A 25,632-nucleotide genomic window follows, 5' to 3' on the forward strand; every position below is an offset into this window, starting at 1 on the left:
CAGCTCCCTCGGGCCTGACTTCCGGTTTGCGTGCGTGTCGCTGCCGCCGAGCCTGCGAACAACGGCAGCCCCTTTTCCGGCTGTGTGCTGCTCTTCCACCCTTCCAGCCCCCCTCAACAGCATTTCCCCTCCGCGGTGCGTGACGCGGCCGCGGGCCCGTGCGGGTGCTGAGGAAGCCAGCGCCAGCAGGCCTGGGTCTCGCGCGCGCGCGTGTTGCTGGGTAACGGGCTTTCTCCCGGCGCCGCTTGGCCCCTCGGATCTCCGTCTGCCACGCCTTCCAGAATCTCCGGGGCCCCAGCCAACCCGCAGGGCTGCGCCGTTCTTGGCGTAGCCGAGGCAAAAGAAATGGGAGTCTCTCCGCGGTTTACTCGGAGCGGCGGCCTTAGCTGGGGAAGCGGCGGTGTCTTCGAGGAAACCGGAAGCCCGTCGTGACCCCTGGCGACCCGGTTTGTTTTCGGTCCGTTTCCAATCACTGGGGAATCGAAACTCGGCGGCCGTACGTGGCCTGTCTTCGGGGTGAGTGACTCGTTTTGGCCGGGTTCGGGGCGCGGGCAGTGCCAGGACCAACCGCTGCTACTGTTGCTGTTCCGAAGAGACACGTCCTTTTCTCTCTCAGTCCCGGGCGCCCTGTGACTTGGGAGCGGCCCACTCCGGGCATCCCGTATCCTTGTCACTCTTGCACTCTAGCTGTTGCAGGTCATTCTTGTGCCTTCGCTTCTCATTTTGTTTTTTTCTTTTCCATACTCTGATTTACTGGGGCGCCTTCAGTGTTATACATTCATTGAGATTACATTTATATCTGAAACGAAAGAGGGACGTGTGGCTAGGACGGTACTGCCTGGGGCATCCGAGCAATGGACACAAACCCCTTGAACATTATTGAGGGCCAACAGTAGGTATTCGTCGTTTCTCCAGTGTCTAACCTGTGTATTCAATATGGTTTTCGATGTTTAGTTGAGGGACTACTACATGTAAGGTAGGCTAAGACCCCGTTCTTACAAACAAGGAAGGAACTCAAATACTCGAAAATGAGATAAAATACTCAACGAAAACCAATACATATGAAAACATAAATTGCTCCAGGATGTGTTGTTGGAAATATGCTAAGATGATAAGACAATGACATGTATTATGACTGAAATTGACCCTTGCCTCTTAAACATGTAAGAGGCTTTCTTTTTTATTGTGTAATTTTAAATTGGATTGAGCAAAATCTCATGGTATAATTTAAATTCCATCTCTAAACATGCCATATCTAATTTCCCAACTTGTTTTGATCACTCACTACATCATTTGTAAATTAGTAATTGTGCATCTTTTGCAGGGTTATTACCAAATTTTAATGTGGTATTGTTTTTAAAATGGGAAGTGGTATATGAATGTAAGGTTTCAGTATTAAAAAGACAGTATAATGTAATGGGAAACGTACCGGATTAAGTCAGAACATTATTAACTCAGGATCTGAGTGCTGATTTTTCTACTTAGTCGTTTGACACTAAGATTAAATCTCTTAATTTTCCCTGTCTCTAAAATGGTAGTAAGGCTTACTCTCCAAGGTACCAAAGCATAGTTCCTATGTTTTGCTGGCTCTGGAGTCAGCTGGCTGATTTTCATTTCTGATTCCCCTGCTTTCTAGTGTTTGTCTGTCTTAGTTGCTCCACCTGCGATATGTAAAGAACAAATGAAACAGTTCCCCTAAAGGCAAAGCATATTGCCTAACATACCGTAAGTACTCGGTAAATATTAATTACAAACACAGAACATTGTCACGATTATTAAATAAAATGTTATGAAATTTTTCATAATCCATGAAATAACAAGAGTCAATGTAACCTTTTTTCTTTCTTGTGATACTAATATTCCGGATTAATTAATATCTTATGACTATTAGACAATTACTGTTAATAATAGTAAATTAAGTGTATGTAAGTGCTCAGTTGCATTGAGATGTATTACTTTATGAAAGGAATGAAAAGTAGTAGACTGCTCTTCAAACTATAGTAACCCAGAAAGAGTCTTATGATTCCTTGGCCATACAAACTGATTTCTGGACTAATGCAGTTAGTAACTCAATAAGGGTCACAAAAATGAAAATTAATTTTTTTCATACTGTATATTTGGTGCTAAGTACATTTTGGGGCACTCACTTGAATTATGGGGCATTTGAGTATTGAGGTATATAGATTGAGAGTATCTTGAAAAAAGGCTCTTGATGATCCCTTCTTTATAAAGTAGTTAGGCCATAATTATTTCATTAAAAATAGATAAAGAGGAGTAACTGTTGATCTGTTTGCCTCCATAAAACTTAAGTCTTGCTCCATAGTATCTTGACTGATCTTGTGAAGTAGAGATATTCTAACTTTTCAGAGGTAGAAAGATGATGGAAATTCTAAGCGTCAGTTCAAGAGGCAATGTAGAATAGAGGAAAGAGGGTACTAAATAGGCCTGGATTTAAATCCTTCCTCTGTCACATAGCCCGTGTGATTATAGGCAAATTTACCTCACCTCTTTCAGCCTGTTTTCTCATCTGTGGTGGTGATAATGCTTTTCTAGCCAAGTTTGGTGGGTACTTCAAGCACTATATACCTTTTACTCCGTTCCTGCCAAAAATGTGAATTCTCTTCTACCTCTTTAGGTTGCCTTTCCATGTTAAGATTAAAATTTTGTCTTCACAATTCAGGAAAGTGGTATCTTAGTGATATCAACTCTATCATTTTATTGGTGGGAAAATTTAGATCTGGAGAGGTAAACTAATCAATAATCAAGGTGTCAGATTATGTACCAGAATCTGGATTTCTGAATCTCGGGCCAGGGTTCTTTCTACCACTGAACTCTTCCTTGTCCAGATTATATTGGAGAGAATCCGAAAGCATGTTATGTTGCCTCTCAGAAATGTTGTATTAAGAGCACAAATTTGGAAGACAGCTTATCTGGGTTCACATCCCAGCTTTGCCACTGATTACTTATGTAGCTATAAGTAAGGTATTCAATTTTTCTAAGACTGTTTATAAGTTAGGATAATAGTACCTACCCAAGAAGTAGAAAAATATATGTGGAAGCACTGTGCCTGGCATATGGTAAATGATCAATAAATGGTAGATATTATGATGATAAACTATGACAAGATAATATTTTTTTCCTAGAAAAAAGACCACCAATCTGGTGTCAGAAGATACTTGTTATTTATAACAAGCCTCTTTCCACCAGGACTTGGTTTACGTTAATGAGAAGAGCCTTGGACAGCACCTAAGAGTGGTGGCAGTGGGGTGGCCGGTTAGCTCAGTTGGTTAGAGTGTGGTGCTGATAACACCAACTTTGCCGGTTCCATCCCCACATGGGCCACTGTGAGCTGTGCTCTCCTTAAAAAGGGGGGGAGGGGGTGGAATGGTGGCCAGTTGCCAGGGGAACCAGGGGAACCAACCATATGATTAGAGGGTTGGAACTTTCAGTCCCATAGACCTGGGGGTAGTGGCGAGGGGCAGGAGGTTGAATCAGCTGCCAATGATGTAATCACTTATGCCTATGTAATGAAGCCTCCATAAAAACCCAAACAGTACAAGGTTCAGAGAGTTTCCAGGTTGGTGAACCACACACTTCTCTTGCCACTGTGCTGGCCCCAAACTCCAAGAGGACAAAAGCTCCTTTTTTCAGGGTCTTGCCTTTGTATCTCTTAATCTGGCTGTTGATTCGTATCCTTTAATTTTAGGACAGATAAGCAATTTCCATGCTGCTTTCCAGTGCATTCCAAGTCATGTTTATAGTATACAGAATAAGTGAGTATATCTAGGATAATGGTATATAAAACTTGAAAAAGGTTTTTTATGCAAATAATGTTTTGTTATATTTAGAGAGAAACCATGATATCCAATTTTACAGTGATTTATAAATAGGCAACAGATATAAATATGTAAGCCAGCCTGACTACTCATTTTGTCCTAAAAATGACCAGTTATTACACTGTATAAAATGTGACATTGTTATATCAGTATGCCTCTTTCCATCTAAGGTACTAAACAGCCTTCCATGGGGTTCCTCGTTTTGTGGTTCTTGATGAATTTAAGAGTATAAAAGATTCCTTGGGGAGAGAAAAATACTAATAGTCAGGTTTAGAAATCCAGTGCTTGTGCTTACTAATTATCTGGTCTTGGCTAAGCTTCATAACCTTTCCAGGTCCCAGTTTTCTCACCAGTGGAATGGGTGTGGTAAGAATTTCTACTTCACAGGGTAGTCATGAAAATCAAATGGGATACTATTTATAAAATACTTAGCACAATACTAAGTAATTGATTTGGTTGTGAATATATTTTACAACTGTTGTGTAAGTATTCACCTTTTTTTGAATCATGTCCAGGTCTGTGTTAAATTCCATAGGACTGAATTCTGTAGTTGTCTCCTTATCATAAAGGATCATCTCAGTTAGTCTCCATTCTGTTTTTCCAATTTTATCTCTTGCCATTCCCTTTCTCATCCTCTCTCCCCACGGTCTTTCAGGTCTTTGAACTTGTTTCCCCTGCTGGAAGCGAGCAAACTTAAGGTTAAGTACAATAAGTACAATGAAAATAACCACCGTCTTCACCTAAAGACGACAGCATTAGAGTCATTTGATCTTTTGTGGTCCCTTTAAAAACCACTCTTCCTCTCCATCCCTTAATCCCCACAAGCATTCTGCATTGTTTCAAATATATTACTTACCTTAAAGTGTACAAACTGTGCGGCATCTGTTTTGACTGTGTAGAGCAGTTTATGCTTATTTCTTGTTTTTCAGCTGCCTTTAGGGAAAAAAAAAATATTCCACTTGAATAAATCCTGCCCATTTAGTTGGATATTAAGACATTGTAAGTCGGATGTAGAAGACAGGCACAATTTTACCTCCTGTTCAAGTTAGACGGCATCCTACCAGTCAACTAGCAGTCTACTCTTATTTGTTCAGCCTTCAAGATGTTATGTGTGTGTGAGTCTTATATTTAGACACATACGAGGTCAGACAATTAAGTTTGGAAACTTATCCTAGAAAAAGTGCTACACACCTCACTGCTAAATATCACTATCGTCACCTTCGAAGTACTCCCCTTGGGAAGCTATGCACTGATGCCAGTGCCTAGTCTACCCTTCAAAGCAATTTTGGAACTCTTTGCTGGAATGGTCATCAGAGTTGTCGTCGTATTACCCTTGACATCCTGAATGTCATCAAAACGTATTCCTTTATCTTCGGGTAAAGAAAGAAGTCATTGAGGGCCAGCTCAGGCGAGTAGGGAGGGTGTTCCAATAAAGTTATTTGTTTACTGGCTAAAAACGCCCTCACAGACAGTGCCGTGTGAGCTGGTGCATTGTTGTGATGCAAGAGCCATGAAATCTTGGTGAAAAGTTCGGGTCATTTTTGTCTAACTTTTTCACGCAACCTTTTTAGCACTTCCAAATAGTAAACTTGGTTAACTGCTTGTGCAGTTGGTACACATTCATAATGAATAATCCTACTGATACCAGAAAACATTAGCAACATCATTGCAAGTTCTCAAACCTATTTGTCAGACCTCGTATACATACTTGCAATTTGCAATATGGGAATAACCTATATTTTTCTTTTTGGAAAGGAAATATGAGTATTTTAATCATCAGCAGCATGACTGGAATAATGTTTGCTGTTATTTTGGACTAACGTTGAATCCAGAGAGGAAAAAGTAAACCCCTTTAGAGGAAAAACATGTTAAACTCTTTATCCATCATAGGAGAAAGTGCAACTTGGACCAGAAGCAGCAGAAATTAATTACAGTTCTGAGGATCTGCCATTTTGGGGGGATATTAGGTAGCCTAGTGCTTTCTTGTTTTTGGACTTTATTGGCAAACTGGGAAAGTTTCTTGCTTAAGCGTAGGAGTTATCATATGTGGTTAGAAATTTTTAAATTGGTGTTGGTGAAGATTGACTGAATGGCAGGTTTCACCTACTCAGACTTGTAGTATACACATTTATTTTTGCCTGCCTTTCCTATAAACCTAAATATAAAGAAATCTCTAGACACTCCAAAGTCTGACTTGAGTTGAAACAATTAGAAACTTTTAGTTATAAAATCAGAAAAGCAAAAAACACAGTGATAGAAGACCAGACCCAGAAAAACACAAACAACATGTTCCTTTTAGTATTCATGTTGTCTGAAATAAAGCAGAATAAACTTTACAGTCACTGATTGATACAGGGAGGAAGATCAGGAATTTTGGAGAAAAGCAGGCATAGTGAAACATGGATTCCATAGTTTAATCACCTGTGTTTACCTGTCAATTCTCCATTTACTATGTTGTTACTAAGGAAAATTACTTAAATTCTTTCTACCTCAGTTTCTCATCCATAATACTCTTAGAACAGTGACTGACACTAGTAATCCATCAAATGTTATTTCAAACAAGAGATGGTAAATAAACACAATTTTCAGGAATTATTAATTACTAATCTAAGATACATGAAATTCAATTAATAGTCTTCATTTAGAATACTACATTTGGTATTTTATTTTAAACTAAAAAATACTTTAAAGGACTTTTTTAGGTTCTCTTATGATCTGCAATCTCTCTTACCCTGTCTTTCCCATGAGGTCTTAAAAGGTTTCAGCCACTATTTTCTCTTTCCATGGTGTTTTTCAGGAACATAACTCTCAGATGGGGAAGTAATGCTGTGCTGAACCTAAAAACAAAAGTAGATGTACAGAGCAAGTATATATTTCACTAATGAAGTAACTGGCTTCTCTTAGGTTTTGGACTCAGAGTTTGATTTGAATCCTACTCTATCCATTCTTCATTCAATAACCAATGTTTATTGAGCATCTTCCACACAATGATGAAGAAAACATATATAACCTCTGCCCTCACAGAGCTAACATTGTTCTAGCTTTAACTTGGGCAAGTTACTTTACCCTTTCAATCCCAATCAAACATAGATGATGCCTATTTCATTGTGTGGACAAATTTAAATGAGATAATAAGTACGTAGTACATGGTACTGAGACATAGTGGACAATGAAATATTAATTCCTTTTTCTTCCACTGTTAAAGTACAACAGATATAATCACGGATATGGAAAGAATATAGTGGAGTATGCATTAAAACATCTATAATATGTTGTAATAAAGTATACAATAACGTTACACGGAAATACTTGGGTTTTTGAAAATTTATAATTGGGAAGCTATAAAACTTGCTATTTATATCTAAGTGTGGAAATGTTGATGAAGAAGAAATATATGGGTATAAAATGTTTAAAATTTTTTGATTGAAAATGTTATTTCACAACTTTTTATAATACTTACCAATAGTTTAGATTATGGTTTTAAATGCTTTATAGATATCAACTCATTAAATCTTTTTAAGAACTCTATGACATAGTTGTTATTGTTTCTTATATGTTATGAATAAGAAAACCAAGGCAAAGAGGTTGCCCAAAGTCACACAGACACAAAGTAGTAGAGCTTGGATTCAAACCCTAGCAGTCTGGTTCCAGAGTCCATGCCCTTAACATATACTGCACTTCCTCTAAAAGAAATAGGAGTTTTTAAATATTGCCTCAATATTCACATTATTCTAAATATATCTCTTCCCTTCATTTATTCAATGAGACATTTGTATTTTATATTTCTATTCTTTTAAATAGCTGTCATGGATACACTGGTAGAAGATGATATCTGCATTCTGAATCATGAAAAAGCCCACAGGAGAGATACAGTGACTCCAGTCTCAATATTTTCAGGAGATGAGTCTGTTGCTTCACATTTTGCCCTGGTCACTGCATATGAAGACATCAAAAAACGACTGAAGGATTCAGAGAAAGAGAACTCTTTCTTAAAGAAAAGAGTAAGATTTTTGGAAGAAAAGGTAATTATTAACTTCATTATGTTTTATAACTTAAATCAAAATTTTTGAAATTTTAAATATTTTTCTGTCCTGTCTTCCATGGTTGTACTAAGTTTCCAAGAATAACTCACTGCTAATTTCAAAACCCTGGGCATTATACCTATCGTACTGTGTTTTTACATGTCATGAGCTGGGTGAATATTTTTAGAATAGGATTTAGCAACTTTGAAGGAATATATGCCAAATATTTTTCCTTACCTCCTTTTTTCAGATTGCCTCACTTCATAACTATGTATTTTCTTGATTTTAAAATCTGTGCAAAAATGGTAGCCAGCAAAGGAAATTAAGTGTCAAGGAAGAAGCTCCAGGAACATTGTTCTAATATGTTTAATAATGTCTTCAGGACTTAGATCTTCTTTACCCCAACATTCTCTTTTGCTTTAAAACACACATAATAAGAATAATGCTTTTTCACTGATAAATTAATCTGTTCTATTTACATTTTTCATGAAGAAACATGACATTCTTAAATGTTGTAGACTATATAAGCAAGGTAGTTGATTCATTTATCAATCAGATCTGCTTGGCTTTGTGTATTAGGACAATCTTCCTCACTCACCCATTTATTTTTGAGTTTTAACTTTGTTTCTTCAGAACACATCAGTATATTCATTCATATTTTACAAACAACACCTTCTACAAAGGGGAAGGAAATGGATTCCTAGCAGCCAAGGAAATGAATTATCTTGTTATGAAAACTTGAGGATGGAGCTTGGTAGAGTTTAATTCATTTGGGGGAATAAAAAAAGGCGAGTCATTGTAAAAATAACCATAATTTCAGTGTATTCATATGAATTTTCTTTAAAGATGATTAAATTTGTGACATACAGGGATAGAGTAAGAAAAGGTAACATTTTGAGCTCATAGCTATGTATATTTTAAAATTCAGAAGAAAAATGTGATTTGGTATAGTTAACATTGGAAATATTTCTGTACTTTGTGACCAACAATCCTATTAATTCCTGTTCTGGAATAATAATAATAGGATTTAATGAACTAACCCACCTAATCTATTCCTTAAAAAGTCAAGTACACCTTAACTTGATACTCTTTCTGATGATGGAAATTAAATACTTGGAAAACACCTAAGTACTATAAAAGAATAATATACTACTTTTAGTATGACGAATTAATATGTTATAAAACAGATACTACAAAGTATAAAAAAATATTAAATAAAAGCATAAAATAAAAGACTTAAAAATATTTATTCTGTATGTTTTTGCTTAATTAGTAAAGCTTAATTGTCTGAAAGTAAAATGTTCAGTTAATTATCGTCCAGGCTTTATCCCTTCATTACAGTGATTAAAGTAAGATGTGACTGACATTTTTTTTTATGTAGAATACCCTCTTAAGCTTTCTCTTCTAATTTTACACCATTAGCTTATAGGCGCTCGATTAGATGAAGAAACAAGTTCTGTGGGACGAGAACAAGTAAATAAAGCTTATCATGCATATCGAGAGGTTTGCATTGATAGAGATAATTTGAAGAACAAACTGGATAAAATGGTAAGTTGGTTTGAAAAGAATGATATCTACAGAGAACAAACTGAATGGTTGCCAGATTGAAGGGGGGTTTTGGGGGCTGGATGAAAAAGGTGAAGGGATTAAGAAGTACAAATTGGCAGTTAGAAAATAGTTACAGCATAGGGAATATAGTCAGTAATACTGTAATAACTATGTATGGTGCCAGGTGAGACTAGATTTATCAGGGAATCACTTCATAAATTATATAAATGTCTTACCACTATGCTGTACACCTGAAACTAATATTGAATGTCAACTGTAATTGAAAAATACAATAAGAAAAGAAGGATTATCTATTATAAATGAGTTTTCTCAATCAAGAGGTTAAAATTAGAAATAATATTTACACTTATTAAATAAAAAATTGAAAACATACATGCTCAAAGGAAAAGTAGAAATTTTTTAATAATACTTGCAACTTATTACTATCCAAAATAAATACTTAGTATATAATGATATTTAGGACTTAAATACATCCAACACTACTAACTTATTCTGAAAAATCATGACATAATATAATTTGTCACTGTGTTTAAAAAAAAAAAAAAAAAAAAAAGCCAGTGAATAATATGATCTAAGTCAGAAAAAGAGATTAGTGAAAAACTGAGTTCATTTTCCCGCCTTGCTTTTAAAAGGCTAGAATCCATTTTTCAACATCTACCTGAAAATTATATAATACCAATCTATAGATTTTGTTGAATGTAATTTTGCATTTTTCCTACTTAACTAGAATAAAGACAACTCTGAATCTTTGAAAGTATTAAATGAACAACTGCAGTCTAAAGAAGTAGAACTCCTCCAGCTAAGGACAGAAGTGGAAACTCAGCAGGGTAGGCCACTTACTTGTTAAAAATATTCTAACTGGATTAATACATTTTTCCATCCATGTGTTATATCCATGATCAATTTTCTATATCTGTGCTAAGGCCTTAACTTACATTTTTAATTTTTAGGCTACTATTAATTTCTCTATTCTGCTTTCACAAAGTATCAACTCCTTTTAACTTTTCCTTAGATATAAATTATACTTTATCGAGGAAAATTTGGTGGTTTTTATTCAGGGCTAGTTCGTGATAAAGTAGATGAAGAAAGGAGTAGAAACCCAGCCCTGTCTAAACCTCTTGCCTACTGGTATGTCCTGGCTTTACTTCCTACTGAGCTTTTGCCTACTGTTAGATACACTGTCATAGAGTTGTTACAATTATGTTTTGTTTTTTGTTTTTTAATTTCTGAAGGTTATTGAAATGTACAGAGGAGTTGCTGGAGTGAAAAGTTAGGCCTCGGGGCTATAAGTATTAGCCTGTTCACATGAACATTCTGATGAGACAAGCTGAAAAATAGGCCTCTGAGAGAGCTTTTGATAGGAGATTGAGATGAGATCTCTTATGGTAGCTGGGTGGGGCCTTTTCTAGGTAGATAAACTAAGGAATTAAGTCAGTATCCAGTTGTATTGAGTGTCTACAGTGGAAAGGTTATGAATAACATTGTTTTGATGTAATGTTCTAGGCTTGCTGGTCAAATCTTATATTCGCTCTGAAGGGACTGGATGTGAGCCTCAGTTTATTCACTTCATTAATTTTTATCACTGTTTTAACCTTGACTTAACATAAACAGGTTATTGATCTTTCTACAGTTTTACCATGGGCTTGATGAGTGTTGTATATTTTAAAATTCCAGACTGACAAATTTGTACTTCAGCCTAAACAGAAAATCAGGAATTAGGTGATTAATACATTCTAAAACGAGATTGGTAGATTTCTTATTCTCATTAGTGTAGATCTTTGAAAGTAATTACTGTTTCTTAAAAACTATGTTTTATATTCTTCCGTTATCTTCATTTTACTAACATAACCTTTTTGGAATTGCAGCCAATGTAGAAGACAGAAATAACAATTTTAATGTCCATCTATTTTGTAGTGATAAGGAATTTAAACCCACCTTCATCAAACTGGGAGGTGGAAAAGTTGAGCTGTGACCTGAAGATCCATGGTTTGGAACAAGAACTGGAACTAATGAAGAAAGAGTGTAACGATCTCAAAATAGAGCTACAAAAAGCCAAACAAACGGTACTACAGAATTATTAAATTGAGAAATTCAGTATTATGTGTGCGTCATATGTATCATTTATAATAAAGTATTAAATCATAATTAACGTAAATTGTAACTATTCAGAAGAGAGTTACATTCTCTGAAAAATTCACTTTATCTTCCTCATTTTGCTAAAATTTGAGATACTATATGTTTAGTAGCATAGTCCCAGAATTATATAATTTTGTTGTTTAAAAAAGCTATAATTTTTGAAAGGATTACTATTTATTAGTTTATTAAAGCTGTATTTTCAAACTCTCTTTCTTTCAGTTTCCTCAGATCATTTTTCTCTGTAAAGAGAACTCCGGTTTTAAGTTTCCAATTTTATGTACCTTAATAATTTGACTATTTTAGATACCACAAGAAACAACTTGATTTTTAGAGTTCTTAAAAAAGACATTAGAGTCCACTAATTTTCATAAGTCTGATACTTTTAGGACAAGTTTAATTTTCAGCAAATAGCGAAGATTTCAAGAATTTGGGGTTGGTGGGGAGGAAACAAAAACCAAAAAAGGCTGAGCTGAAGTGTGGTTAGCTTAAAGTCATCCATTGAAACACAAGTTGCCCGTCAGGTCCTCAACCAAGAGTCTGTTTACTAATACTTTACACTGGGTTCTAACAAGTTTAGATACATGTTTTCAGATTTCATGACAGATAATGCTCTGAGGATAAAAAATGACAGAGAAGCAAGGGTGTGTGATAGTAGTGCACGAAATTCAGTTTAAAATAGTTATTAAAAGAAATTGAAAAGCTTAGTAGTTTTAAATCAAATTGCTATCATATACATTACATACTCATGTATTAATATTTCAAACTAATGTAACATTATTTCTCAACTCAACCATTTTGTCCATTAGAGCATTCCAACACTACTGAGGAACTATGTCACCCATCCAGATTCCTCTGGGGTGCCACTAACTGAAAGAGGAACTACTATTAACATTTCCTGACTGCCAGCCAGGACTCTGCTTCTGAATCACAAGTGTCCTTACATGGAGCTGACAGTTCTCTCATTTCAATAATGTAGTCTTTATTGAGGATGACCACTGGTTAAGAATGAGCTAGGCGTTATGAATAATACAACGTTTTGCCTTGGCCTTGACCCAATGAATTCCTCTGAACTGGACAATGAGAACTTGTTTGGAGTCCCAACTCCAAAAGGAAAACACGTACCACAAAAATTACTGGCAACTCCTGCTAGAGCCAAAATTTTTTTCCTACTTGACATCTGAAGTTGATTTCCCTAGCTCTGAACCTGTGACCAAGTACCACAATTCCTTCAAAGGCGTCCAAGCGTCCTTTCCCACAAGCCTAGTTGCCAATAGCCCTTGAGAGCCTTTTTTAAAAAAAATGTGCTTGTAAGGAAAGAACTGCACCTTGAAGCTGTGAATTATAATTGTTTGTGTGTGTATATATATTCTACTTGAAATAATTTGACAGGTTTTATAATGGATACGTCCTTATAGAATAGGAAACAGTACCATGAAATCATAAAAACTTGGTTCATAATTGTGGTATTGCTTATTAACTGTATAACATTAGGAAAGTCATTTAACTGTTCTAAACTTGTTTTCTATAAAATAGACATTTAAGTACCTATTTTTTTCATGAAGGTTAAATTAGATAATACATAAAGCAGTTAGCATAGTACCTAGGGCATTCAGTACATGAATGTTTTCTCAAAAACAAAAATATATAATTAGGGTAATCCAGTAAAGCAGTGCTTTTGGGGAGGGTGTGTGTGTGTGTGTGTGTGTTAGTTACAGTTCATTTTTTATTAGTTACTCTTTTCCACTAGATGGTGCTAGGGGATAACAATTGCTTTTAGTTTAATTCATCTATCATAAATCACAGAAACAAACTTTCAAAGGTAGAAGAAACCTTATAAAATCATTTTAACTGCTGATGAAATTGAATCCAAGAGACTAAGAAACTAAGTTGAAGGTGAGATTGGGGGAATATTAAAAAATTAAAAGATTTACTACATGGCTCCCACCTTCTTAGGAATTTATTTTGGGGTGTGGGGGAGACTTAAAAAATGCTACAACTAATATAAGGAAATGAACCAGGAAAAGGAGGAATGGAAATGCTTAATTCATCAAAGGTTCCAAGTTGAAATATTGTGGGATGTGTATTTTTAAATCTTGTTTCAAAGGTGTTGGTGGTCAATTTCAGCAGGGGAATCAAAAAGCAAGCTAAGGAAAGACATTTATGTTCACATTAATAATCTTGCTTATATCTATTATAGCAGATTTGCAGATATTTTTAAGAAGATACTTTCTGTGAAACATAACACTTTCTGAAGTATGAAATCACATCCTGCTTGGACATAATAGTGTTTTTTGGTTCAGTTTTTTAAAGTACTTAATTGAACTCAGTTGGTTAGTGTTTGGGATTAATGATGTTAAGGTTCCAAGGTCAGTTCCACTATGAGCCTCTTAGACTTTCTGTGTCCACCAATATTCCAGCCCTTTATATCCAGAACAGTTGATCTTTTGGAAAAAACAGACACCACCAGCAAAAAAGTGGAGGAAACACTGGATCAGTAAAATGGAGTTGGTGTAGCTGTCTAAGATAGCTAGTAATATCCCAGTGCTGTAGTGTACTGAAGGTTCTGAGAAGACCTATAGTACAGGAACCTATTTAATTTGAGCATTGTTTCCTAAGATTTTGGGCAGTGGGCCTGTTGATGTGAAACTCCCACATCATGCAGCACCTGTTAGGAAACAGCTTTGTTACTGACTAGCACATGGCAAAGTGATGACAGGCCAGGAACTGGGTCTGAATATTAGAGACAATTCCTTTGTGCTTAATGCTAGTTTACATTAGATTTTTCTGAATTGTTAGGCAGTAACTGGAAAGATACTTTCAACCCAAATTCAGATTTAAAAAAAAATATCATTGGCTTTAAGAATGAGGAAGATTTCCATCCTAATACATGTTTAAGTATACACTAATTTAAATGTATATTTTTAGTCAGTGATACAAAGTAACTAAAAGTGGCCTTGATCTGATTCATTACTGTAGAGAACAGAATTTTTGTCCAAGGTCATGTGCTTTGTTGGTGGTCAAACCTCTCTTAACTAGTGGGCCAGTTCTTTCCTCTCTCTACAGGGCTCCCTAATGTGCAGCTTGATTGTTACAGCATTTAGTTGGTATTTAGAGATCTAAAAGTTTTTTAACTCCTATAATAGAAAACATTTTAATGTTTTACTCTCACAAGTTCAGAGTACTCAAAAGCTTTTTAATATTCCACTTTGAAACATATTTAGTTATATAAATAAGAAATAGTAAAATTAAATTCCGTTCTCTCAGTTAATACTGGCCACTTCCCCCAATTGAGTTAGTGCTTGTGATAGTCATTTTTATTTGTTAAATAAGAATGCATTGTAAACAAGTGTGTTACAGAATTAAACATAGTAAGTCTACTTTTTAATATCTTTTATAAGTTCTTCCTGTCATATCGATAACCTACACTACTAAAACCTTTTAAAAGTATATAAGGACTTTATGGATCCCTTGCTAAATCATTTCCTTATCTATGTGGAAGGAGGAAATTTATACTGATCTTTTAAAACAGCAACCTGTTAAATTGGGAACTTTTCTGTAATAATACCAAAAAGTGATATAGCATTAAACCTTCCATTTCTCATGGAATTTATTCAGCTGTACCTTGAATACATATTAATTTATTATTTGTTACCCTTTTTTGAATAGACTTCAGATTGATGTCTTCAGAAATACATTTTGTAAGATTGTAAGTTCTTTGACATGAGAGCACTTTTATTTTTTAAAAAAATTAAAGCATTAATGATTTTAAATAATTGGAAGTGATTTAGAAATATCCTGTATCGTTCTGGAGGTAATTCATTAAAATTGAATATAAAATCTAGTTTTACCCTGTACAGTTACAGATGTATTCTGTACATCTGAAACATGTCTCTGGTAATACAAAGTACTCAGAATAAATAGAATGTAATAATTATAACTTTTATACTGTTTTTTTTTTTTTAAATGACAGGATCCATATCAGGAAGACAATCTGCAGAGCAGAGATCTCCAAAGACTAAGCATTTCAAGGTATGAACATTCTTTAATATTAAAAAATAATACATTGTTCTGTAAGCCACTTTGGATAGGTACCTAGATTTCTGTTATGATTTAGTCTTTAAAACAAATGGATACAATTTGGGTACTGCCTGAAATCGCTGGCCACAATATATAAAAAAATTTAACTTGTTTAACAATAGGCTTGAACTGGAATAGTACAAAGGTGCACATTGTTATACCTTAAACAGAATTATTAAACATTCATTAATATTTTAGATAGGATTTTAGGTAGTTAGCTATATAGAAATATTCTGTAATAAATCCTTATTTATTACATGAAGAATTAGACATTTCCATGTACAGTCATCACTTTGGCTTAAGGATAAACTTGGACAGCATTAGTCTTGGGTGAACATGAATTTTAAGAGAACTATCCTTTTGGGGTAAGAACAAATGTAGCTATCAGAGAGTTCATGTGTGCTACTTCAACCCTATTTATCTCAAATATATATCGTTCATTTTTACTTCAATAACTTAAGTACTGTTTTAAATTACCTCATAATTTTTGTTTCTGCTATGTTAACATCCCCTCTGTCCGTGGATACTTACATCCAATGAAAAATACTGATTTGACTTCATTGTTTAATCATTTGACTTCCAAAGTTTATTGACCTAAAGTAAAGTAAATAATGTGAATTCATACCTTTTCCTATCAAAACCTAATTGAGAAAAATGATCAATTAGGGAAACCAATTTCAGGTAACACCATGCATCCACTCTTGTAGATCCAGAGATAGGCAGACCTTTTCTATAAAGGGCCAGCAGTAAATATTTCAGGCTTTGTGGGCCATAGTCTCCGCTTCAACTACTCGACTGCCATTTTAATAACAGTACTTTAATTATGACTTCAATTTTCTTCTAAATTGACAGCAAGGAAGTTGCCCCCCCCTTCTTTAAACCATGTGCCTAGTACAATGTCCATGTAAAATGTTTCTCAAAATTGTCTCTTTGTCAAAGTTATCTGGCTCCCTAGTACTCAAGTACACTTGGGGTTTTTTTCCAAATTGTTTTGCATTTATTTCATGTAAGCAATATGGATCGCAAAACTAATTAGGTTTACTTCTTCTGGTTAGTAACTAGAAAACTAAAAACCAAATTTGTGCCTTACCCTTGGTAAACTTTATATCATGCATTTTTATGTTAGCCTCATTCCTAACTACATGTTGTCTTGTTTTCCTTCACCTTATCATTTATATCTATTTCTTATTTATAGTCCTGTATTTTATTAATCTTTCCACTTTTAAGTGGAACCATTCAGATAATAAATTGTTTATTATATTAAGGGGAAAGTACATAGGAATATTTCCATAAAACCATTAACTAAAAGTTTAGGTTTTTTGTAAGGATTATTCTTCAGTTGTTTGGAAAACTCCCTTTTTTAGAACACATTTTTTTTTTTTTTCCTTCCGGGCAAATGAGGTATTGTATTGTTTCAACACAGAGTGAACCTTTTTAATTACTAGAGGCTTTTTATATGGTACTCTTTGTATACAGCGTCATTTAACAGTAGCAGCCCTGCTGTCAGAAATTTGGCCAGTGTCCTGCCAAAGGACTGTTTTGGTGTTAGCTTTAGATTGTTGCCCCCTGTACTTAATCTAGATCTAGGTATAGGGTAAACTAATATTGTGGAACTTCCTCAAATGTAAATCCTTGGTTTAGAAAATATGGATTAGGTTTGTGTTGTTTAAACTGTGCTGTTTTCCCTTGGTGATCATGGAATTTTGTGAGTTAATATGCAAGAGAAGCATTTTAAAAATAAGGACAAAAGCAGAATACAGGCATACCTTAGAGATACGGCAGGTTCAGTTCCAGACCACCGTAATGAAGTAAAGATCACAATAAAGTGATTCACACAATTTTTTTTGGTTTCCTAGTGCTTATAAAAATTATGTTTACACTATACTATAGTCTGTTAAATGTGCGGTAGCATGTCTAACAAAACAATGTACATACCTTAATTTTAAAACTTTATTGCAAAAAAATGTTAAGCATCATCTGAGCCTTCGGCAAGTCATAATCTTTTTGCTGGTGGAAGGAGAGTCTTACCTTCAATTTGTAAGAAACGCAGTATCTGCAAAACGAAATAAAGCAAAGAGCAATAAAATGCGGTATGCCTATAGAACATACCAGAGTGTCATATACATAGTAAGGGGGTAAGTATGGTTTCTCGTCACTTGTTTTCATTGGGTTGCAGTGTAAAATGGCTGCTTTCTGTACCTTATGATGAAAAATGTATGAAAGACACTTGTTTGGGGAATCAACAGTTGTTAAAATATACATTTCTAAGTTTCCAGCTCTTGGCTAAAACTATACCATAATTTCATTTTAGTTCCTCTGGGGATATAATAGTTCAGTAAATTTTCAAAGCTAAAGAAAAGTATGTATGGCCGAAGTAAAAACATTTTTCATATACAAAGAATATTAATTTCAGTATGACTTAATGAGTGTCAATTAAGAAAACTGGGCTTTTACACAATTTTAGTTGGTAACTAGGATATGTACCCCCTTCTTGAGATGTGTATAAACAGGTTTCATCACATTTAAGATTGAGAGGTATGAAATTTTATACTGGGACCAAAAAGGTTGTGTTGACAGTGTATTAAGTGTTGTATCTCAGTGTTCAGGTAATTTTATAAGTTCAGTAAATGCATGATGAAGCGATATGAAAAATATTGCCCCAAAAAAGCAGTCCATTATTAGACTGGAGAACAAAACGATGGCTTTGAACAACAACATGTTACAGTGAAGTAGGTTCTCTTGAACTTGTTTCCTTATGTAATGTTAGGTTACCCAATTTGCCAAGATGGTGTGAGAATGTGGATGAGGTGCCTAGCACATAGTAAATGCTCAAACAACATTATTTTTTGTTTGTTTTTTTAGGGTTCTCATTTGGGATGCTTTAAGTGTTGCATCTCAATGTTCAAGTAATTTTATAAGTTCTTTACGAACAACCATATATATTACTAGGATTTTGCTTCTGTGGCATTTGAAGAAAAACGTAAAGAACTAAGTTCACACTCTCAGTTGGAAGGGGGCAGGGTGCAGTTTATAAGTCTCAAATATACCTAGTAAGTAAAGTTAGTTGGAAGTCTGCTAAAGATTTGTGGATAACAGCTTGCCTTTTCCAATCTCAAGTAGTGATTTAAATATTTTATTTAAATAGATAGGATTAAAAATAAATTTCTAACACACTTTGAAGATCACAGCACTTTAATATTAATTGTGACGTATAAAGTAATTGCCATTACTTTGTTATCCACAAGAGGGAGAGCTTATACTTAGTAATGATGGTAGATTTTTGTATCTGTAGTTTTCAATTCAGGTGACGTTAAGGGCAAAAGTAAGACAATCATGTTAAACTTGGTGACCTAGTTTTTAGTTTAAACTAATTTATAAGCAGTCTTCATTAAATTGCATTAGAAAATGTATATCAGACACTGCTTTGACACTTCTATTATAATTGTTTCTCTTTTATTTTACATGATTAGCGATTTTGAATGATTCAGTGTTTTTGATATTCGATATTCTAGTATCCAAACACTGTCTTAGGTATTTGCTTTTCTTTTCTCCAAGTCAGGTCCTGATTTATCATCTCATGCCGATAATAAAACTATTTTGAAGCTGTATTATTCCTGTCATGACTGTCTGCATGAATTAGCACATGTTCCATGTTTATACTTACTGCTACGTAACATGAATAACTCTTTGAAAAGCATACTGAATGTACCAAGGAACCAACAACTCTATCACATTTAAGACAGGTTCCTATGTGAAACATACACTGTACCACACATCTCAGATGTTTACAGGTGAAGTAAAGGTGGTTAACTAATTTTTGTGAAGTAATTATTTAACACCTATCAAAAATCTGCAAAAATCCCTGTGATTTCAACAGACAAACAAGTAGGTTTTTCTCAAAAACAGTATAAAATTTATTCTGCTGCTTCTATTAAAAAAATTTTAGTCTGAATCGAATTGGATATTTTGAGAAAAATGTATGTAACCTTACATAATTCAAAAGAATTCTGTGTTTTAATATATCTGTTGCTTCTGTAATTACAATAGGATATTAGATTTAGATATAATGGTGTTATCCCTTAAAAATTTATTGAGAAGTTTTTGTTTATAGCTAGACAAAAATTGAAGCATGAAATGACATGCTTGTCTAATTTGATTTCATCATTACTAAAATTACACTAATATCTTTAAGAGGCAATAATGGTTGTTTGAACACCATGAGATCCGTTGTTCTTAACATTCAAATCAGTGCATTTCACCCTTTATTACATAATAGTTGTATTTCTGAAAAGTGTAAATTTGAATGCCCGAAAATTTACTTTTAAAAGTAATGAGATGGGACTTTTTTATGTACTCTAGTACAACAAAAAGAATATATGTTGAAGATTTCAGTTTATTTAGTTTAGCAATTAAACTAAAAAGGAAGAAAATCATGAATATCCATATAAGAATGGTTAATGGAAGAAGAAACTTCCAAAAATTAGCTTTAAAATAACTAACATAATTTCTCAGATAATTGAGGTAAAATACTTTTAATTATAAAAACGAGAGGCATTTGTGGAGTTTTGTTTGTTTGTTTTTTTCTGATTCATATAATCCTCTCTCTCTAGCTTCTTTTCCCTTACCAGGAAATCATCTGGCTCTTCATGTCTTGTGCTGTCATGTCACATTGGTTTAGAACCAACAATATGAGACAGCCCAGTCAGACATAAAAGAATGGAATGCATGAAACTTCAATTTTACTGTAGTAGGGCTTGGGTATACATTCAGCAGTTGATAACAGCATTTCAATTCACAATGTCAAAATGGAATAATCATAAAGTAAATACAACTATAAAACCCATACATGAATGAATATCACTTTAGTCCTTTACTATTAAATACATCACCACCACTGCACTATAGGCTACAATAAAATCTTAATTCTGAGGTGAAAGCTGTAAGAAACTCATTGGTTAGAATACTTAATTTTTATAATACCCTTCTAGCTAGTATAGTTAATTGTTAGAAATTAGGTCAATTATTATGAATAAGGTCTTTTCACTTGTTGCAATGCCCTAGTTAAATATCTTTCAATTATTTAATGAGGAAGTTTTAATTTACATCCTCTCAAAACTAATTCAAGCAGAAATGCAGATATTTCTATTTTATTCTCCTCTGTCCATAAAGAATAATAACCATTAACTTTTTTAAAAAAAACACCTGTATTTCAGTGATAATATGCAGAATGCGTACTGGGAACTGAAGAGAGAAATGTCCAATTTACATCTGGTGACTCAAGTACAAGCTGAACTACTAAGAAAACTGAAAACCCCAACTGTAATCAAGAAAGGCGAGTAAATGTTTGCCGGAAACCACTGATTCCAGCCAAACTGCTTGAAAAGCAACTAGCTATCCTATCTTATCAAAATCTCATCAATTGAGTTTGATAAGCCAAAGCATACATAGTATGTTCACAGACTCCCCGTTTTTTGCTTTGGCTTCAGTCTCATGCTGGTCAACTTCACACATAGAGGTGTTGCTGATGTGTTTTTTCTTCAGTACTGTATTCTTTTCCCCTTGTGGCTTTTTTCTCAGCCAAGTGTTGCTTATGTGTATAAGGCTGAGGTGTTAAGTTTGCTCTAGTTGACCTTTTACCACCACTACTTCATATATTAAAAAAAAAAAAAAGACACCAAAAGCTATTTTTCATTACAGAATACACCAAAGACCTAGCTCTTTAAATTGTTCTGAAAAAAGTCACTTTGATTCATTATCTGGTTATTTTCATTTTTTGTAAACTTAATTTTTCTTTCCTTCCATAAAGGATAGATTGTTTAGAAGAGAGATTAGGTGTTCTTCTCTTATCCCTTTCAACCAAACAAAACTTTTCATTGCTTTGCCTTTCGTATTTAACTGCTTGGCTGACTAAACTTTCTGAGTTTTGTGTTCACCAGTAGTGGTTACTTTGTCAAAGCTATTTTTATACCTCAGAACAAAATGAGTGCATTTTACCCGTTATTACATAATAGTTGTATTTCTCAAAAGTTATTTAATACAAATTTGAATGCCCTAAAATTTAATTTTTAAAGTAAAGCGATGTGACTTTTTATAAAAAATCACCATCCAATTTAAAATTGTTATTTGCACTCAGATTGTCCCTAAAGAGGGCACAAGAGAATTGTATTTTATTAATAGTTCTCCTCAGGAGTGTACACTAGTGGGGAAAAATGTTGCACATTGGGAAGGAAAACTAAATTCAGAATTCCTTTCAATTTCTAGAGAGTTACTTATGAATCAGACAAGATAATATGGTGCTGTGGCAGGCCCTAACTTAATGGTTCATTTTGTCTTTGAGTTTCCCAGTGGCCAGGGTTACATAGACGGCAACTATGAGTTGATGGCACAAAGTAAGACTTCTCTTAAAAGGGACTCACAGAGTAATTTTGCAGTGAGTTTTCAGTGTGGCTCTTTGTTTTTATAATAAATATAACTCCAAAATAATAAAGGAGAAATGTTCTTTCCACATTTAGAAATGGCTCATCTTGTGTCACTCCTGAGCTGGTGAATGATAACTCTTGTAGTTCTTTGAACCGTGAGTTTTCTAGCACATTTCCTATGACAGTGGCAGGCTTGAGGCCACCACTCCTCACCACAAAACTCAGTGCTCTGAGGAGTAGACAGAGATGAGACGAGACCACCTTTTCACCTGACCTACATAGCACTCTGGTCCAGAAGCTGAACACCGTTACTTCCAGTTCTCCCAAACCTACCCCTCCTCTCAAGAAAAAAGGCTTTCATTTTATAATATGGTTCAATTTCTCCTAGAACTACATAGAGTCAAGCCTTGCTTGCAATTGGCATCCTTCTTGGACTTACGTTAAATTTATCTTTTCTGCCCTGGCAGCACTGGAGGGGGAGAAAAGGTTCATACACTACCACTGCGCTGCCTGTGGCTAAATATCTCCAGTGCAGTGTGTTTTCTAAGCCATTACACTGCACTAAAGATATTTTTTGTTTTCCTCTTTTTTTTTACTTGGCCTATACTTGACCATATCAGAATGTACATTCACCATTATATGTGTTTTATAAGAAACAGGATTATTTTATAGCTTTCATTTAAACTTATAAAAGCCCTTGAATATGTATTATTTGGGTCTCACCAATTCACAATATAATTATTTCTGAAAAAAATTACTTTTGGACTACCTACTGAAAAAAGATTTGAATATAAGTAAAGGAATATTATATTTAACAAAGAAATTACTAAAACTTAGAAACAGTTTTCTTAGTCTCCACTGAAGTAAGGAGCTTGCAAGTCTTCTCTAGCTACATTAAGAGTCAAGAACAGGATCTTTACTTGTATTTTAACTTTATTGGTTTCCAACTTTTTAAAATATTAAATTCTCCATCTTTAATAACTCAATGATACAGTTGGAACAGGAGTAGAGAAGTAACACCTGCAGCCATGAAGTGACTTACCTAAAGTCACAATGGCAGTAAATAGCTGATCCAGGATTAGAACTCAGATCATTTGTCATCTATCCTTAAGTCACAGTGCCCCACTGATCATACTAACTTGGAAATGTTAATTTTATTGCCAGTTACAAATTCAGCCACGTTAATGAAGTGTTACATATTTTATGACCACAGATGCCATGACAACTGACATTTGGCCTGTGATTTCTTTCTAGCCTGCACCCCAGTAGGATGCTTGGAAGACCCTGGGAAAGACAGCACAAAACTGCACTTGATGAATTTTACTGCAACATATACAAAACATCCCCCTCTGTCACCAGATGGCAAAACTCTGTGTCATACCACATCGTCCCCTTCACCGGGAGATACCAAGGTTCTCCAAGAGAAAGCAGTTCTCCAATCATGGACCGATAACAAGCGACCCCTTCCTCATGATGGTACAAACTTTCAGGAGCACAATTCTTATGGCAGAAATTCTCCGGAAGATACTTCTTGGGTGTTCCCAAGCCCTCCTAAATCAAGTGAGACAGCATTTGGGGAAACTAAAAATAAAACTTTGCCTTTACCCAACCTGCCACCACAGCATTACCTGGATCAACATAATCAAAACTGCCTTTATAAGAATTAATTCTGAAGACATTCAGCATTTGGTCATGAGGTTGCTGCATTTCCCACAATGATTCTCTTGAGAAATTATTTAACAAACTGAAAGTGTGTTTTGATTAAACTTTTGCAGAGTTCTTCAGCGTACACATTTGCACATACTGTACCATATTATGTAGTTGATTTTCCAGTATGAAAGAGCTACCCTTCAGCTTCGTATTCTGGCTAAGAATCAAATATATGCTACTAATAAATTAATAAACTTAAGGTGTTTCAAAAAGACCTTTGATAATAGTAAATTTCTGCCTCACATAAAGAATGGAATTGAAAGTTTTTAGACGTGGTTTACAAAGCATGTGAAATGCCAACATAGCTATTCATTAAAAATAGGAGGCCATTAATATCAGAAAAATCATAGAAGTTGCATAAAGGAGCAAATGGCAGTGTGAATAGGTTATATTTCTGTTGACCTAGTGCATAAAGATAGGAAAAATATAATAGTATGTAGGTTATTCCATCTCTATATGCTATTATATTTCAAAGTTTAAGATTTAAAATCATTTTTTATCACAATGTTGATAAAATTTAGAGTTGCAATTTGAATTTTAAGACTTGAAGTAACCTGATCACTGAAGCCAACTTTATTCTGTCAACATCCCTCAAGTCCTACTTGAAAAGTGATATAGTTGAAAATCTGTGTGGTGTGTGAATAAACTATTACAATCCTATACATCATCCAATTAGAAGTAGAAGGAACATCACAAAGGTTTTAATCTAATCCGTCCCTTCAGTGGTCCATAATGAAAATTTAAATGTGTGTGTAACTGTAAATTCATTTTCCTCAAAGAGTCTACATCTGCGTGTTACATACAGCAGCTTATAACTTGTTAGACTTTGTTTTGAAATGTAACATTTTACTCATTGAGTGAATTTTAATTAGCTGAATTAGGAATTTTAATTCTGGAAACCAAATTCTGTACTGTACTGATACAGTACAATCAAGAAACATCCCCAAACTTTTGATTCTAAGTGGCCATTCATTTATAAGCAGGTAAGCAAATAACAAGGATGGCTTCACATGAAAACTTATCTAAATTCTTCCAGGGTTACAGTATTAAGAACATTAATAATATAATGTGTTACTTGTTTCATACACCCTTTGCCTAAGATAAAGTGTTTCATGTAGGAGGCCTTTATCCTTTTTGATGGACAGTTTCAAATATCTTGAACTCAAAAGAATATCTCAGATCTCGTCTATATTAACTGAATAGCATACATACATAAACAGTGTTCACTATTCACCAGATATTTTTGTCTTTCTATTATCTTACTCACTTATTCAAGCTTGTCTGTGATTAATGGAATTGGTGTCAGATGCTGGAATTTATTCTGACCAATGAACACAGCTGACTCAAGGGAGTAGAATCTCCTGCCAAGTAATAGAACAAAACACAATATGCATAAAACAAATATGAGACTCCAGGCTTTAGCTGAAGGAAGCAACTACCTGTGTAATATCAAAGCAACAGAAACTATTTCTCATGTGGCTGCATAGGTTGTATATTGTAGCTAATCTCTAATGTAACTTACTGGTTTGCCTTTTTTCAAACCAAGATTGGAAATTTTACTTTGTAAAGAAAATAAGTCATATGAAATAATGGCTTAATGTTTTGAACAATGCCAAGAAATTGTTTAATTAAAATAAATTATTTTTGTTTCAAATTGAAGTATGTGAAATTTTATCCTTGCCTATATATTCCAATGTCAAGTACTAATTGTTTGTTGTTAATTTGATTCATATAATAGACATTTGTTAAACCAACTTCTTTTGAGTGGAGAAAATGCTTTCTCATTTAAACAATAGGGTAGCTATCAAATTGGCTAGAAAGTCAGTAGTTGATATTCTTGGCAGTTTAAAGTGCTAAATAAAT

General features: G+C 34.4%; 2 protein-coding genes across 5 annotated transcripts in view; one reads left to right on the top strand and one right to left on the bottom strand.

Moving 5' to 3' along the window:
- The window catches only part of ZCWPW2 (zinc finger CW-type and PWWP domain containing 2), a 130,559-nt gene extending 123,641 nt beyond the window's left edge, over window positions 1-6,918 (bottom strand). For all 4 annotated transcript variants that reach the window (XM_088798303.1, XM_088798302.1, XM_088798301.1 and 1 more), the window contains exons 1-3: window positions 6,568-6,918; window positions 4,693-4,769; window positions 4,331-4,513 (exon numbers count right to left, since the gene is read on the bottom strand). The gene's annotated coding sequence lies outside the window, so the exon portion shown is untranslated. The remainder of the gene's footprint in view (window positions 1-4,330; window positions 4,514-4,692; window positions 4,770-6,567) is intronic.
- Window positions 377-25,428, top strand: AZI2 (5-azacytidine induced 2). Its single transcript, XM_019745275.3, has 8 exons — window positions 377-516; window positions 7,638-7,858; window positions 9,281-9,406; window positions 10,155-10,254; window positions 11,342-11,490; window positions 15,534-15,592; window positions 20,854-20,972; window positions 23,314-25,428. Exons 2-8 carry the CDS (start codon window positions 7,643-7,645, stop codon window positions 23,724-23,726), a joined length of 1,182 nt encoding a protein of 393 aa, XP_019600834.1. The 5' UTR covers window positions 377-516; window positions 7,638-7,642; the 3' UTR covers window positions 23,727-25,428.
- Window positions 25,429-25,632: the final 204 nt, after the last annotated feature.

Source organism: Rhinolophus sinicus, chromosome 5 (assembly GCF_057876585.1).
Source record: "Rhinolophus sinicus isolate RSI-liver-muscle chromosome 5, RSI-T2T, whole genome shotgun sequence".
Classification (NCBI taxonomy): Eukaryota; Metazoa; Chordata; class Mammalia; order Chiroptera; family Rhinolophidae; genus Rhinolophus; species Rhinolophus sinicus.